The following is a 14,948-nucleotide window of genomic DNA, read 5'->3' as shown; positions in this document are numbered from 1 at the left end:
CTCAAGCTTGGGACTTGTCCCTGGCCCTTTGGCAAATCAACAATTCATCTGAGCTACGAATGCTGTTTGGTTTGTTACCTGTGTGAACCCCCCCAGGCAAATCATAGGTTGTAGATTTCACATAGGTTTGTATTATTCATATTGGTGTTATTTAACCTGTGTATCATGATACCACCCCAAAACCACAACCAAGCTGAGTCCCATTGTGCAAGGTGCTGTACAAACGCACAATGAATAGCCTTCCTTTCTATTGTGCATCCCTGTTCTCTCTCTCTTTCTCTTCTTTCCCTAAAATACAATAGTCAGAAGAGAGAGAGGTTCTCCAGTGGTTGGGGGTCTAGCGTAGGACACCTGGGTTCAATTCCCTTCTGTGCCACAGATTTCTTTTGTGACTTTGGGTTAGTCATTTAGCATTTCTATGCCTCATTTCCCTGCCTGTAAAATAGCATGTCTTTACCTCACAGGGGTGTTGTGAGGACAAATATGTTAAAGATCATGAGATATGGCCCCCATCATAAGACGCACAGCACATGAGGCTTCTATCCTAATCAGGGCTTCTGGCTACTGCTGTAGTATAAATACATTAATAATCTAGTCATTTTTATTAGTCATTTATTAATATTAGTGAATGGGGCCAGGCTGCAAAGATGATTTGGGTTTTACGCTTCCCAAATTTCAGGGGAGTTTGGATCCGGGGATTTAGTTCTGACCCACCTCCAATATAGTTTAAAAACGATTGGCCAGTTTTTCTTCCTCTAGTGGCATGATTGTGCAGCATAGTAAACAGTTAGGCAGCCATGGGACCACGGCTTGTTATGCTGATCGGTATGGTCTTGTTTCCTTAGACACCCCGGTCTGTGTGTACTTACCTGTTGTCTCTTGTCATAAAGTGTCCGTCTTTGGGGCCCGGGCTGTCGTTTTGCTCTGTGTTTGTACAGCTCCGAGCACAATGGGATCCTGCTCCAGGGCTGGGGCACCTAGGGGGGGCCGCAATACAAGTAATAAACAATAAAGTTTCTGTGTTCCCATCTAGGCTCCCTGTAGGTTCAATGTGCATGCAGCATGTGTGACCAAACCCAACAAATACATGGAAAGTAGACAAAAAAAAAATCGGTATGAGTTTGTTTCCATAGCAACCCTCCCTCTGTTCTCCCCTGGGATGGGATCCCAAGAGCGCTCTGAAGAATAACAGACCAAGGCTAATCCCGGTGCAAGGGCTGATTGTCAGCAGCACTCTATCATTGCAGCTCTCATGGACTTCAGTGGGAGCTTGGGGTGGGTTGTGTGTGCGCTTGATGCTACTGAAAGCCAGGGCTTCCTGCGGTAAGACTGGAGGTCCTGGTGATGTCAAAGAACTATGACGTGATCGGAATAACAGAGACTTGGTGGGATAACTCACATGACTGGAGTACTGTCATGGATGGATATAAACTGTTCAGGAAGGACAGGCAGGGCAGAAAAGGTGGGGGAGTAGCACTGTATGTAAGGGAGCAGTATGACTGCTCAGAGCTCCGGTACGAAACTGCAGAAAAACCTGAGTGTCTCTGGATTAAGTTTAGAAGTGTGTGCAACAAGAGTGATGTAGTGGTGGGAGTCTGCTATAGACCACCGGACCAGGGGGATGAGGTAGATGAGGCTTTCTTCCGGCAGCTCACGGAAGCTACTGGATCGCATGCCCTGATTCTCATGGGTGACTTTAATTTTCCTGATATCTGCTGGGAGAGCAATACAGCGGTGCATAGACAATCCAGGAAGTTTTTGGAAAGCGTAGGGGACAATTTCCTGGCGCAAGTGCTAGAGGAGCCAACTAGGGGGGGTGCTTTTCTTGACCTGCTGCTCACAAACCGGGTAGAATTAGTGGGGGAAGCAAAAGTGGATGGGAATCTGGGAGGCAGTGACCATGAGTTGGTTGAGTTCACGATCCTGACACAGGGAAGAAAGGTAAGCAGCACGATATGGACCCTGGACTTCAGGAAAGCAGACTTCGACTCCCTCAGGGAACGGATGGCCAGGATCCCCTGGGGGACTAACTTGAAGGGGAAAGGAGTCCAGGAGAGCTGGCTGTATTTCAAGGAATCCCTGTTGAGGTTACAGGGACAAACCATCCCGATGAGTCGAAAGAATAGTAAATATGGCAGGCGACCAGCTTGGCTTAATGGTGAAATCTTAGCGGATCTTAAACATAAAAAAGAAGCTTTCAAGAAGTGGAAGGTTGGACATATGACCAGGGAAGAGTATAAAAATATTGCTCGGGCATGTAGGAATGTTATCAGGAGGGCCAAATCGCACCTGGAGCTGCAGCTAGCCAGAGATGTCAAGAGTAACAAGAAGGGTTTCTTCAGGTATGTTGGCAACAAGAAGAAAGCCAAGGAATGTGTGGGCCCCTTACTGAATGAGGGAGGCAAACTAGTGACAGAGGATGTGGAAAAAGCTAATGTACTCAATGCTTTTTTTGCCTCTGTCTTCACTAACAAGGTCAGCTCCCAGACTGCTGTGCTGGGCATCAGAAAATGGGGAAGAGATGGCCAGCCCTCTGTGGAGATAGAGGTGGTTAGGGACTATTTAGAAAAGCTGGACGTGCACAAGTCCATGGGGCCGGACGAGTTGCATCCGAGAGTGCTGAAGGAACTGGCGGCTGTGATTGCAGAGCCATTGGCCATAATCTTTGAAAACTCGTGGCGAACCGGGGAAGTCCCGGATGACTGGAAAAAGGCTAATGTAGTGCCAATCTTTTAAAAAGGGAAGAAGGAGGATCCTGGGAACTACAGGCCAGTCAGCCTCACTTCAGTCCCTGGAAAAATCATGGAGCAGGTCCTCAAAGAATCAATCCTGAAGCACTTGCATGAGAGGAAAGTGATCAGGAACAGCCAGCATGGATTCACCAAGGGAAGGTCATGCCTGACTAATCTAATCGCCTTCTATGATGAGATTACTGGTTCTGTGGATGAAGGGAAAGCAGTGGATGTATTGTTTCTTGACTTTAGCAAAGCTTTTGACACGGTCTCCCACAGTATTCTTGTCAGCAAGTTAAGGAAGTGTGGGCTGGATGAATGCACTACAAGGTGGGTAGAAAGCTGGCTAGATTGTCGGGCTCAACGGGTAGTTATCAATGGCTCCATGTCTAGTTGGCAGCCGGTATCAAGTGGAGTGCCCCAAGGGTCGGTCCTGGGGCCGGTTTTGTTCAATATCTTCATAAATGATCTGGAGGATGGTGTGGATTGCACTCTCAGCAAATTTGCGGATGATACTAAACTGGGAAGAGTGGTAGATACGCTGGAGGGGGGGATAGGATACAGAAGGACCTAGACAAATTGGAGGATTGGGCCAAAAGAAATCTGATGAGGTTCAATAAGGATAAGTGCAGGGTCCTGCACTTAGGACGGAAGAACCCAATGCACAGCTACAGACTAGGGACCGAATGGCTAGGCAGCAGTTCTGCGGAAAAGGACCTAGGGGTGACAGTGGACGAGAAGCTGGATATGAGTCAGCAGTGTGCCCTTGTTGCCAAGAAGACCAATGGCATTTTGGGATGTATAAGTAGGGGCATAGCGAGCAGATCGAGGGACGTGATCGTTCCCCTCTATTCGACATTGGTGAGGCCTCATCTGGAGTACTGTGTCCAGTTTTGGGCCCCACACTTCAAGAAGGATGTGGATAAATTGGAGAGAGTCCAGCGAAGGGCAACAAAAATGATTAGGGGTCTGGAACACATGAGTTATGAGGAGAGGCTGAGGGAGCTGGGATTGTTTAGCCTGCAGAAGAGAAGAATGAGGGGGGATTTGATAGCTGCTTTCAACTACCTGAAAGGGGGTTCCAAAGAGGATGGCTCTAGACTGTTCTCAATGGTATCAGATGACAGAACGAGGAGTAATGGTCTCAAGCTGCAGTGGGGGAGGTTTAGATTGGATATTAGGAAAAACTTTTTCACTAAGAGGGTGGTGAAACACTGGAATGCGTTACCTAGGGAGGTGGTAGAATCTCCTTCCTTAGAGGTTTTTAAGGTCAGGCTTGACAAAGCCCTGGCTGGGATGATTTAACTGGGAATTGGTCCTGCTTCGAGCAGGGGGTTGGACTAGATGACCTTCTGGGGTCCCTTCCAACCCTTATATTCTATGATTCTATGACTCCTGGACCTGCTCCTTCCCTGTGCTGCACCTCAGGTTGCCATTTCCATGAGTGCAAAGTGTGTAAACTGCTACCCCGGCTGCAAGGCACAGCGGTATTCTGATTCCGCAGAGATTTTACACTCGGCAGAGGTGTGAGCGGTACAAGGGAGTGTGGGGGAGGGCAGAATCAGGCCCTCTCTTGTACTGCTGTGCTGTGCGTGCCCCTGCAGGCCAGCTGCTCGTAACCATGGTCATATGGTAGAGGTGACGTCTGAGCACAGGCCTGGAAGCTCGGAAAGCCGGAGTTGTAATCCCAGTTTTGGCACCGATTCCCTCTGACCCTGCACAAACCATATAACCTCTCCCTGCCTCTGTTTGCACGGCTGTCATAATACTCGGGTTTTGTGGTTAATGTTGGACGGTGCAGTGTGGCGGACAACAGCTGTGTCTTTATTGCTTCCTTGGCTTGATCCATGGCCTCATATACTCACACCCTGCTATTGTCCGCTGAGCCACACAGTGCGGTATGGAGACTAGAATTCACCACCTTTGCCTCCAAAATTAGCTCTCTAATTTATAAGGCAAAGAAGAACCCGTGTTAACCCTTGTAGCTTCTTTAAACCCCAGACAACAGAGGCTGAGACAACCGCCAACTCATACACAATTCAAGGAGGACTGCCAAAATCCATTCAGTCATGGGCAGCACAATACTAACCCTCAAGCCGGCTTGGTTGTGTCCTGTCAGACCACAGAGTTGCTTGTGTCCCCCTTATTGTAAATAACAGATGCTCTCATTTCGTGTTGTGATGCCAGGAGCAGGCCTGGAGCATTCCTGGGGGTTCCCTGTCATTCCTGGCAGGAGATAGAGCAGATTGCTGTCGGTGCCTGTCACCTTGCCTCAGACTTGCCGGCAAAGCCATCAAGTGGCATATGGGCCTGCAGGGAGCCCGGGTCGGTTATGACCCCCCAAAGGCCCCACACTTGCACAGTAACAACCATGCTCAGAAAGACAGGGCCTCCCCCACGTCTAATCTCACATGCTCCACTCTGCTCCTGGCGCTTCTCAGCCCTCCAGTGGGCCCCTCTTGTGTCTTTATCCCGTAAAGATCATTGTTAGCCAAAAATAAGCTAGAAACCTACTAATGCTCTTGCTTTGTAAGAGGCACTATAAATCTGTTCTGATACTGCAGATACACGGGGAAAGCCGGTAATGACAGCTCACCAAAGGAGCCGTTATAAACATTATGAACATTATAATGTAGGGCACTTAGCACGGAGGCGCTCCAAGAGGGCTGAGATTTTGTTGACCGATAGCATGGCTGATCACTAGCGCTGACTTTGCTGTCTGACTGTGTGGGCTATTCACAGTGGGGCAGGTTGGGACAAAGGGTTTTGCATTGACTTCAGTGGGACTGCATGGGTGAGGAACTGCTCTCCAGTGGGAGGAAAAGGTTAACAGTCTGGCTCAGGAGGATTGGGGAATGCAGCCAAGCCAAATCTGCGCCTTTTTGGCTTGAATTTGCAAAAACAAGAGCTTTTGTGAGCAAGAAAGAGTCAAAAACTGTGAAATGGATAGAATTTCAAAATGTGACATTCCACTGGGGCAAAGTTTTCACAGCAAAACAGCCAGGGAATGGAATCCTCCTGTGTTTGGGTGAGAAACCTGCCATTTCGCTAATATTTCATGAGAGGTGAAATTTGTGGGTTGCAACATAACCAGGATAGAAACCATAAATATTTTTCCATGCAATTTCATGGTTTGTTTTTCATTTCACCCTCCCTCTCTCCCTATTTGTCATTACTTCTATCTATCTATCTATCTATCTATCTATCTATCTATCTATCTAATCATCTCTTCTCTGTATCTCTGATGTAATGTCTGTCTGTCACACCTGCAATATCTATCTACTTACTCACCCCCTTCCCTCCCCGCTCTCTATGTGCTTTAAACTGATATGTCAACAATCTTTGCCCCCCCTTAGGGTTTCGTTATCTGTACCTTCTTTTCTCCGTGGCTTCTGCCCATGCCCCTTCCAGGTTAGAGTCTGAGAGGAGGCTTGGCCAGGATGCCTTAACTAGTGCTAACTGATGGCAGAGTTGTTCATGTGACTTCTCCTTGAGTGGTTTTGGATTGGTCCCAAGTTCCCCTTGTGCTCAGACCCCTCTGATCCTTCCTTTGTGCTGCCTCCCTTGCAGCCACCGAAGTCCGACAGACAAGATTTGTTTTGTTGCAGTAAGGGCCGTTCTTTTCTGTTCTGTTCTGTTCTGTGTGTGGTTTTGTACCCCTCTCATTGGTGAGGTATCGGAGCGCCTTTCAATGGACTTCTTCTTTGTTCTTTCCCCTGTCCCCCTTTGACTCCCTCCAAAGTCCATTTAGCTGGTTTGTGACTCATCCCCCATTACAGGGTTCCTTTGGCTTTTGTGCCTCTCTCTGCATCCTTGCCTGTACAAAGCACTAGGAGATCCCGGGGTAGCAGGAGATAAGCATTATCAAAATACCTGACTCCAGAAGCTGCCTGTCCTTTAGTTCTTAGCCTCCACCAGCCACAGGAGGATGCACAAAGTGTGTGTGATCATGTCTCCCTCTAATGGCTCCTCTGTGTGTTACACTAATATCTTGGCTCACCCCAGTCTGGATCCTCTGAACTATATCAAATTGGGTCCCAGAGTCCCTGGACTATGTCCCACTATTCAACATTTGCTCCTAAGATGTTGCTTTTCCATGAGGTTGCCCTGACTTACCCCTTTCAGAGATGCTATTGCCAGAGCAATAAAAATACTTAGCACTGATATAGCATCTTTAACACAAGGATCTCAAGGCTCCATGCAATCACTTTGTAAATAACCCTCCCAACGCCCCACTGTGTTAGGTGGTCAGGTACCCGTTTAACAGAGGCACCGGGAGGTTGTGACTCCCCCAGGCTATACAGTGCATCAGTAGCAGAAGTAGGAATAGCATCCAAAATTCTGGACTCCCAGTGTCTGCTCTCACTCCTAGGCCCTGCTCCGTCTCAGGTCTTCCACCCCCAAAACGTGATGATCTATTTTATTGGGGTGGGGGGTTGCATTATGGAAACCAACCAAAAGCAGGGACCCATTGTACCCTCCACTGACCCATAGTAGGAGACAGTCCCTACCCTAAAGAGCTGACAGTCTAAATAGACCAGACAGAATTATTACCCCATTTTACAGAGGGGGAACTGAGGCACAGAGAGATGAAGTGACAGGATTACTCAGGAGCTAGGAACTGACCCCAGTTCACTTTCCTTCCTATGTTTGAGGTGGTGGGCAATGGGAGCCCCTGCCAGCTGTATCTATCAGCCGGCTGGTGGAAGCACACAGCAGTGAGAGACAATGCTCCGTTCTGCAGTATCTCTGGCTCCAATGTGTCTTGCATTTGCAATGTGGGTGCTCAGCCTGAATAGAAAGCTGGCACCGCGGCGTGTCGAGGACAGTCTCAGGAAGCTGATTGCATTATTAATTTGAGGGACGGGAGCGACTGTGGAGTTGTCAACCACGGGAAGGGAGGGCTGTTTTTCATTCTGTCACTGGCAGGTCACGTATCTTTAAATAAACAACAGAATAAATAATTTACAGGGCTTGATTGCAAGCAGATTGGCTATGAAAACATTTCAGCTAACAAATAGCGCTGTCAGCTCTAATTTCTTATGGCCCATCTAATTGTTATCTGAGGATAGCAGCGTCTGAAATCTTCAATAAGGTTCATTTGTCAAGGATGCACTGGCACCGGTGGAGGGGCGGGGGAGAAATAAATAAATAAGTCTCTGACTGCCACAATCTGCTGGAGCTGCTGGAGGGAAAGGGCGAGGGGATCCTGGGAAGGCTGAGAGGGAGGGAGCGAGGACCGGATGGACGCCCCCTCGGGGATTAATTGCCATCCCCCATCTCAGACACCGTAAAGCCGCCAACCAGTTGGCAGTGATATCAGCCCAGCCTTAACCATGTAGAAGGTGGGGGGAAGTCATGGGAAATCACTGTGGATAAATAAGGAAGATTTAAGGTTGGGTTTTTAAAAACAGTCTCTTTTTTTTGCGGGCATTTACAATATGTGGACACAGAGCATAATCTGCTCTGTTCATGCAATTGGGATGACCACGAGCCTATCTAGACCTGGAAAGAGGTGCTTCTGTCTGTCTATAGTACCTAGGTGTCTTCTGGTATCAAGGTATCTGCCTGTCTGTCTTTAGTATTCTAGGAATTTCTCCCTCTCTCTCTGGTCTTGGCTAATCTATGCATCTAAATGACCTAAACTGCACCTACAAAATGGCAGGAACCAAAAGGGTTGGGGGGGAGGGGCAGTTTAAGAGAGGTCCTGAAAATGGAACCTGTAGTCTGTGACCATCCTCTCCTGACCTGGTGCCTTCTGTGACAAGCTTTGCCTCCCAGAGACTCGAGCACTGCCCGGTGGGGCTGCGGGTGGGTGGCGAGGAGGATTTGCTCCTCTCCGGTGTTTTATGGGCTGGAGCGCTCATGAATTTTCCCATGGTGTCTCTGTCTTCTCCCCTCTTTGTTTATGAATGGTTGCACCCATTCACTTAGGATTATGGTGGCAACATCGAAGGAGCTGGAGGGCTGCACCAGATTTGCATAGACATTTACATATATACATTTTTAATCAGTTGTAAATGTGCAGGCCCCTAATATTTACTTGTGTTTGTGGCAAGCGAGTGGGAACCAGCAGCAGCAGCTCATGATTTGAACCACCCCCGGAGTTAGCTGGGGAGGCAGCTGTGGGTCACACTGTAGGTCTCCTGAGGGCTGCATATGTTCACTGGGCCACAGGTCGGCCGCTTGTGGGTTAGGTTGCTGAGCAGCACGGGGCGCATCTCGATTTGGAGATCTAAGGCACTGGCCAAGCATGTCTTTGTTCCCCACTCGTGGCCAGCCCACGTGAAAGGTTTATGAATGTGCTAAGATCATCATGCTAATAGACCTGGCCCTTTAGCTCAGACAGCAGCCAGATCATTGGGGTTTTTTGTTTGTTTGTTTTTATGTAGCGGTCCCAGGTTGAGTCCCTGTAGACGAGCCATCTAGGGAAATGAGGTCATGTGCTGGCACCCACAGATGTGCTAGCTGGAGCCTGAAATGGAGGTGATCCTGGTGACTGAGTGAGTGGGGATCTGCACCCTGACTTTACCCTACTTTAAGTTGGTTGTCTTGAGACATGGGAGCCGAGCACCGAATCTGAGCTGTGTGGGGTGATACAAGCTTCCTGCTCTCTCTCTGCGCTTGTACCCTTCCCCTCCTTCCACCTGACCAATTCCAGCACTGCCATACCCCCCTCAGCGTTACAGCTCCGGCTTCAGGCTCCCAGTCTTGGGTCTGTCAGTTACTGCACAGGCCCCACCTCTGCCGGAGCTTTGAAACAGATCAGAGGGATGGGGGGAGGCTGATGCTCAGGCTTTTGAAACTGACAAGGGAGGGGGAGGCTGGTCCACTAGCTCTGATCTTCTTCAAAGGAAGGGTCAGCTCCAGCTTCCTCCAGCTGGAGATATTTCCCCTTAAAGCCGTAATTGAGGGCCGGTTCCAGGGCATATTCACATGAAAGTAATCTCACTGGAGAGGAGAACTTTTCCACAGACACTCTTCTAATTAGAATCCCTCTTGAAATACAGAGCAGGTCACACACTCCATCCTCTCTCTCTCTCATATCATTTACAGGACAAATAAATAGCCTCCAAATTGTTCCACAAAGGGAGCTGTTTACAGTGCCACCTACATCCTTAGCTTTTAAAGGAAGGGGTTTGAGAAAGGACCAGATCCCTGGCTGGGGTAAATAAATCAACATCACTCTGTCTGAGTCAATGCAACTCTGTTGGTTTACACCTGCTGAGGATCTGGCCCAGAGTTGCAATAGTCAGAGCCAAACTCCTTCCAAGTTTGGAAGTCCAGGTTTTGGTGCCATCCCCCGTGCATTGGAGATGGATCAGAACCAAAACCACAGGTCCGAGCTATGGATCTCGACCATGCTTGTGGGCCTGGTGCTGCTCTCACTTACACCAGTTTAACAACAGGGCAACATCACTGATTGAAGTGGCCCTGTTGTTAAACTGAAGTGATTATTCCTGATTTACCCCAGTGTCAGTCAGAGGAAAACCAGGCCCTCCGTCTCCAGAATTGTCCCAATCAAAACCCTGGATCCAAACACTGCTGAACTAACAGAGATTGTTAGCACTTTGGGGCAGGGACCATCTCATTGTACTGGGCTTAGCACAAAGGGGACTTGGCCTCTCTGCACTGCCATGGTACAACTAACAGCAGCAGAATCCAGATCTAAATCCAAATGGTCCCAGTTTTTGTGGCGTTACAGGCTTCATCTGCCACCACAAGACAGCAAAACTGACTCAACAACTTTAGGCAGGGCTCTTACTCTGCTAGCAGGGCAGCTCAACAAGCGAGTCGCGCATCCCTCAGCTGGGTCACACACCCTGCCACCTGCAGAGGCCTGCTTTCCAGACAGGTTCGAGCAGGGAGCTCGGACCTGGGCCCATTTGCAATACAGATCTGGGTGTTGTCTGCAAAATTTGGATCCAGACGCACCTGGGAACTTCCCAAAAGTTCAGCTCTAAAGCTTTGATCCAGCCCCTTCTCTAGTCACAGTGCTCCAGACCTGGAGAGAACCCCCTAAACCCCACGCCCTGATACCTGAAGGGGGTTCAGTGAAGATGGACTCTGGGGTCAAAGCACATGGAGTTTGGTTCTTTCAAGACCAAATCCCAATTTTCAGGGTATTGCAGAAACCAAAACCGCTCCCCAAGATTTGCTCGGCCCAACAGATGATCCCATAGAGTTACATGCCTTGCTTCTCTGCTATCCCATTCCTGCTTTTGAAGTGGAGAGAGGGGAAAGCAAAGGTGATTTTAAGCCACCTTTGTGCTCCCCATATTCTGGGGCCATGTGGAGCTGTGCCCAGCTCCTGGTGTAAATTACAGCAGCCTCTGGGCCCTGAGAAGCGGAGAACAGACATACTGCAGGAGATGGAGATGGCCATGCCCCTGATCCATCTCCAATGCTGGGAGCTGGGAGCAGGGCTGGGGTAGAGTCCTTACACCATCTCTATACCAGCTGGAGCTGAGCCCAAGGGGAGGGGGGGGGCTTCTCAGGGATCCAATTCTACCTATTCAAGCAGTGTTAAAGCTCCTTAGAGCAACTGAGAATCAGGCCCATGTGTTCACACTGGAACTTCAAAGGGGCCAATACAGGAGGGATGTGGGGGTGGTGGGGGGTGGCTGGGGGCTTTCTCTGTCCCCATGAGGTTAATCTGTTACCATAAAAGAAGCAGGTTCCCATTGGGAAATGTCTCTTTAATTACCTGTAACTCATGCAAACTCTGGTGCCCTGAGACCAACCTGGGAAATCATTTGCCTTTTCTTTGGAAATCGCTCACAGTTTAATGCATAAAGAAAAGGAGTACCTGTGGCACCTTAGAGACTAACCAATTTATTTGAGCATGAGCTTTCGTGAGCTACAGCTCACTTCATCGGATGCATTCAGTTTAATGCATGTTACCCCCGGCCGGGGAGAGGTGAATTGCTCCGGCTGAGCCTGATTCTCCAAGTGCAGCTGCTCGCTGACTTCTGACTCCACCTTTGCTCACTTCTATTCACGCTACCTGAGGGATTGTCCCCAAAGCGTGGGCCTTCTCTAGGGTCCAGCTCTGCTGCGCTTGCTGGTGTGTTTGGGGAGGGGAGGGATACAATGGAGCCAAGGTTTTGCCCACTGCTGCCCACTCACTCCCTGCGCACCTGCACAGGAGTGGGAGAAGGAGCTGTTTTCATGCCCCTATCTCCACGTGATCTTTGGCAATGCCAGTGGCCCACACAGGAGAGTTAGAAGCTGGGTACAGCCCACTCCTGCCTTATTCTGCCCAGAGGGCTCACAATGAGCATATTGGCTTTTGTAGTGGGTCTGCTCCAGCTTCAGTTCTCATAAGATCCTAAATCTGAGATGAACTTTTCTGCTTTGGCTGGTAATATTAATAATCTGACTTTACAGGGCTTTTGATGATATTCAAACATAGGCAGTGCTACTTTTCGTTCTGTGTTTGTCCAGCCCCTAGCACAATGGGGTCCTGGGCAGTGAGTGGGGCTCCTAGGCATGAGGGTAATATAAATAAGAAATAATAATATCCATTTTTCAAAGCACCACATTCACTTTAATTTGTTAATAACAGGGTCCTACGGGTTAAATGGTATTTGGATGCATGGCTTCTTTAAATGTTTGGCTAAAGCTGCCAGTCTGGACTCCTTTTAAAACCCCCCTTGTCTTGGGAGCTCGGCCTAAAACTAAGAGAGTGATGTTCGCTGAAGGAGTTTGATTCCTGAACTTTTGTCATGGATCAGCACTTGGAGACCAAGCGGCTCATTGTCAGAGGTGCTGATCCTATTGGGCCTGATTCTCTGCTGCCCTTCCCCTTCCACCCATGTCTAGTGGATTGGGAATGCTCCCAAGCCAGCAGGGTAGAGTTTGCTCGCACGTTACACTGCTGTACCTGACTACGCAAGGAGCAGGGGGGCTGAGAAGCCAGCCCGCTGACTTCAGTCGCCGTTCAAGCGCCACTCTCATGAAACGCAGGCCATTCGCCTAAGGCACTCGCTCTCCCGGGTTTGTTGTTTTCTACACCTGTGCGGATGAGCTGCCGCGGTGCAAGGCGGAACAGCTTGATGTGAGGGGGTGGCAAGTTGTACACGGTGCAAGCCCTGTGTTGCTTGGGTGCGTTGGGGCCTTGCACAGATGTAACCTCATTGCCACAACTGCAGCCAGGGCACGTTTCCCTAGTCTAGCCAGACCCGAACACCCAGAGATAGCCCAATTATCTGTAGTCAGGGTTCGTCCAGGTGAGGCTTCCAAACCACTGGCTGCAGGAGGACTGTCTCTGGTTCTTTGGGCCCCACCAGGGTTAGCGTGATGTTTGCTGCTCACAGTCCAGTGTCACAAGGGTTAAATACCAGCTGCCTCCTGCTGGCTCGGAGCTCTGTGGCTTGAGATCCCTGGGGAGTCAGGACATGGGAGTCACCTGGGATGATTTAGTTGGAGATTGGTCCTGCTTTGAGCAGGGGGTTGGACTAGCTGACCTCCTGAGGTCCCTTCCAACCCTGATATTCTATGATCTCCCTCTTTGTCACTGGCTAGAGTATATCACTGGATCCCGCCTCGTCCTGTTTCCCATGAAACCTCCCTCCACTCTTCCCTGAACTCCCTCCACAAACACAGGCATCTGTTCTGGATGCTCGTCTTATTCTCTCCCCATCTTTGGCACCTCTGAGACTCCACCCTCTGCATCCTGTGTGGGGCAGGTGGAGGGCGGTCTTCCCCCTGCATCTTGGGCCTTGTAGAACTGGGGCCTCACAGCCTGATTTGCGGAGGTGCTGAACGTCTGAGACTCTCCTTGGGTCCAGCGGGAGCTGAGCACTTCTGCAATCTAGGCCATGGCTCACTGCCTTTGCATGGAGCTGCAGAATTGACCCTGGATGCAGCAGGATGTATCTCTGCCTGGCAGTCTTCAGAGACTCATAGGTGCTGGACCTAGGGGTGCTACCACACCCCCGGCTTGAAGTAGCAATTACAACCCAAATACATGGTTTCCGCCTTCAGCACCCCCACTATAAAAATGGTTCCAGCACCACTGCAGAGACTGAGCCTTATCTCATATGCCCACCCAAGCTGTAGTGGCGTAAAGGTCTGTTCAAGGTCACGGTACAGGAAGGCTTCATTAATGATACATATGTGGTTTCTCTCTCCTTCCAGCTCTGGCTACCAAACAGACTTACGTCAGCTATAGCAACCACGCAATTTAACTCCAGCTGATCATAACTACCCCGGGAGGAGTTGCTGGGGAGGAGGAGGAGAAGCTGGAGAGTTGAATCACGTTGCTCATCGCAGGAAGTCGGGGGGTGGGGAAGTTGGATTCGATTGGAAGACGGCATTGTGGGTGCCTAATTCTACTGGCTGGGCTGGTGGAGGATGCTGCTTGGGAAGACGGCCATTAACGTCGGCAAAAAAAACAACCAACCAACCAACATCAAAACACACGCCTCTCGGGAGGAGGAAGAGGAACAACCGACCAGGGTGCACGTACAGTGGGGCGGAGGTGACAGACTTTAATAAATCTTTGGGGGATTTTTTCCTGTATCTTGGAAAAATAAAAAAAAAAATGCAGATACCTTTTCCCTTTTCCACAATTTGTGAGATCGTTTGTGGTTGTGAAGACTCTTTCACTTTCTCTCTCTTTTTATTTTGTTCATTTTCCATTTTTCTTTTGTTGTCTTCTTCCTCTGCCTCTCTTCACTTTTTATCTCTCTTTTTCTCCAAGTTCTATATGTTGCAAAAAAAAAAAAATTAAAGATTTAAAAAAAAACAACAACAAAAAATTAAAATAAAATCTAGACTGTGTTCAAAGTGCTGATTTCTATAGGTGGTACAATTGATGTATGTGATGACCATATGGATTGAATTATGTCTGCTTTATGTACTGACCAATCAAAAAAAAAAACCCAACAAAAAAAACCCCTAAGTTCAGTGCCTGGATGTTTATGAATTATTCGATGAAAAGCATAGAGCATGATCATTTTTATACGAGGAACTTTCTAATAAAAGACCATGGTTTTGCACTCCGCATTTGTCTTTTATTGGTACATGTCGCTGGCTGGCTCAAGGGAGGCTCTTCGGCTTATCAAAAAGAAGGCAAAGAGGTGACTTGATCGCAGTTGATAAGTACCTGTGTGGGGAAAAGGTTTCTACTAGCAAATGGCTCTTTAATCTACCAGACAAAAGCAGAACAAGATCCAGTGGCTGGAAGCTGAAATGAGATACATTCAGGCT

General features: G+C 48.9%; 1 protein-coding gene across 8 annotated transcripts in view; it reads left to right on the top strand.

Annotated features, from left to right (window-relative positions):
* Window positions 1-14,737, top strand: part of GRM4 (glutamate metabotropic receptor 4) — a 253,189-nt gene extending 238,452 nt beyond the window's left edge. For all 8 annotated transcript variants that reach the window (XM_048826567.2, XM_048826569.2, XM_048826570.2 and 5 more), the window contains one exon: window positions 13,875-14,737. In XM_048826567.2, the coding sequence (XP_048682524.2) occupies window positions 13,875-13,924 (50 nt within the window). In that variant the 3' untranslated portion in view covers window positions 13,925-14,737. The remainder of the gene's footprint in view (window positions 1-13,874) is intronic.
* Window positions 14,738-14,948: the final 211 nt, after the last annotated feature.

Source organism: Caretta caretta, chromosome 21 (genome assembly GCF_965140235.1).
Source record: "Caretta caretta isolate rCarCar2 chromosome 21, rCarCar1.hap1, whole genome shotgun sequence".
NCBI lineage: Eukaryota > Metazoa > Chordata > Testudines > Cheloniidae > Caretta > Caretta caretta.
The sequence above is the reverse complement of the archived record's forward strand: the minus strand, read 5'-3'. Positions and strand labels throughout refer to the sequence as shown.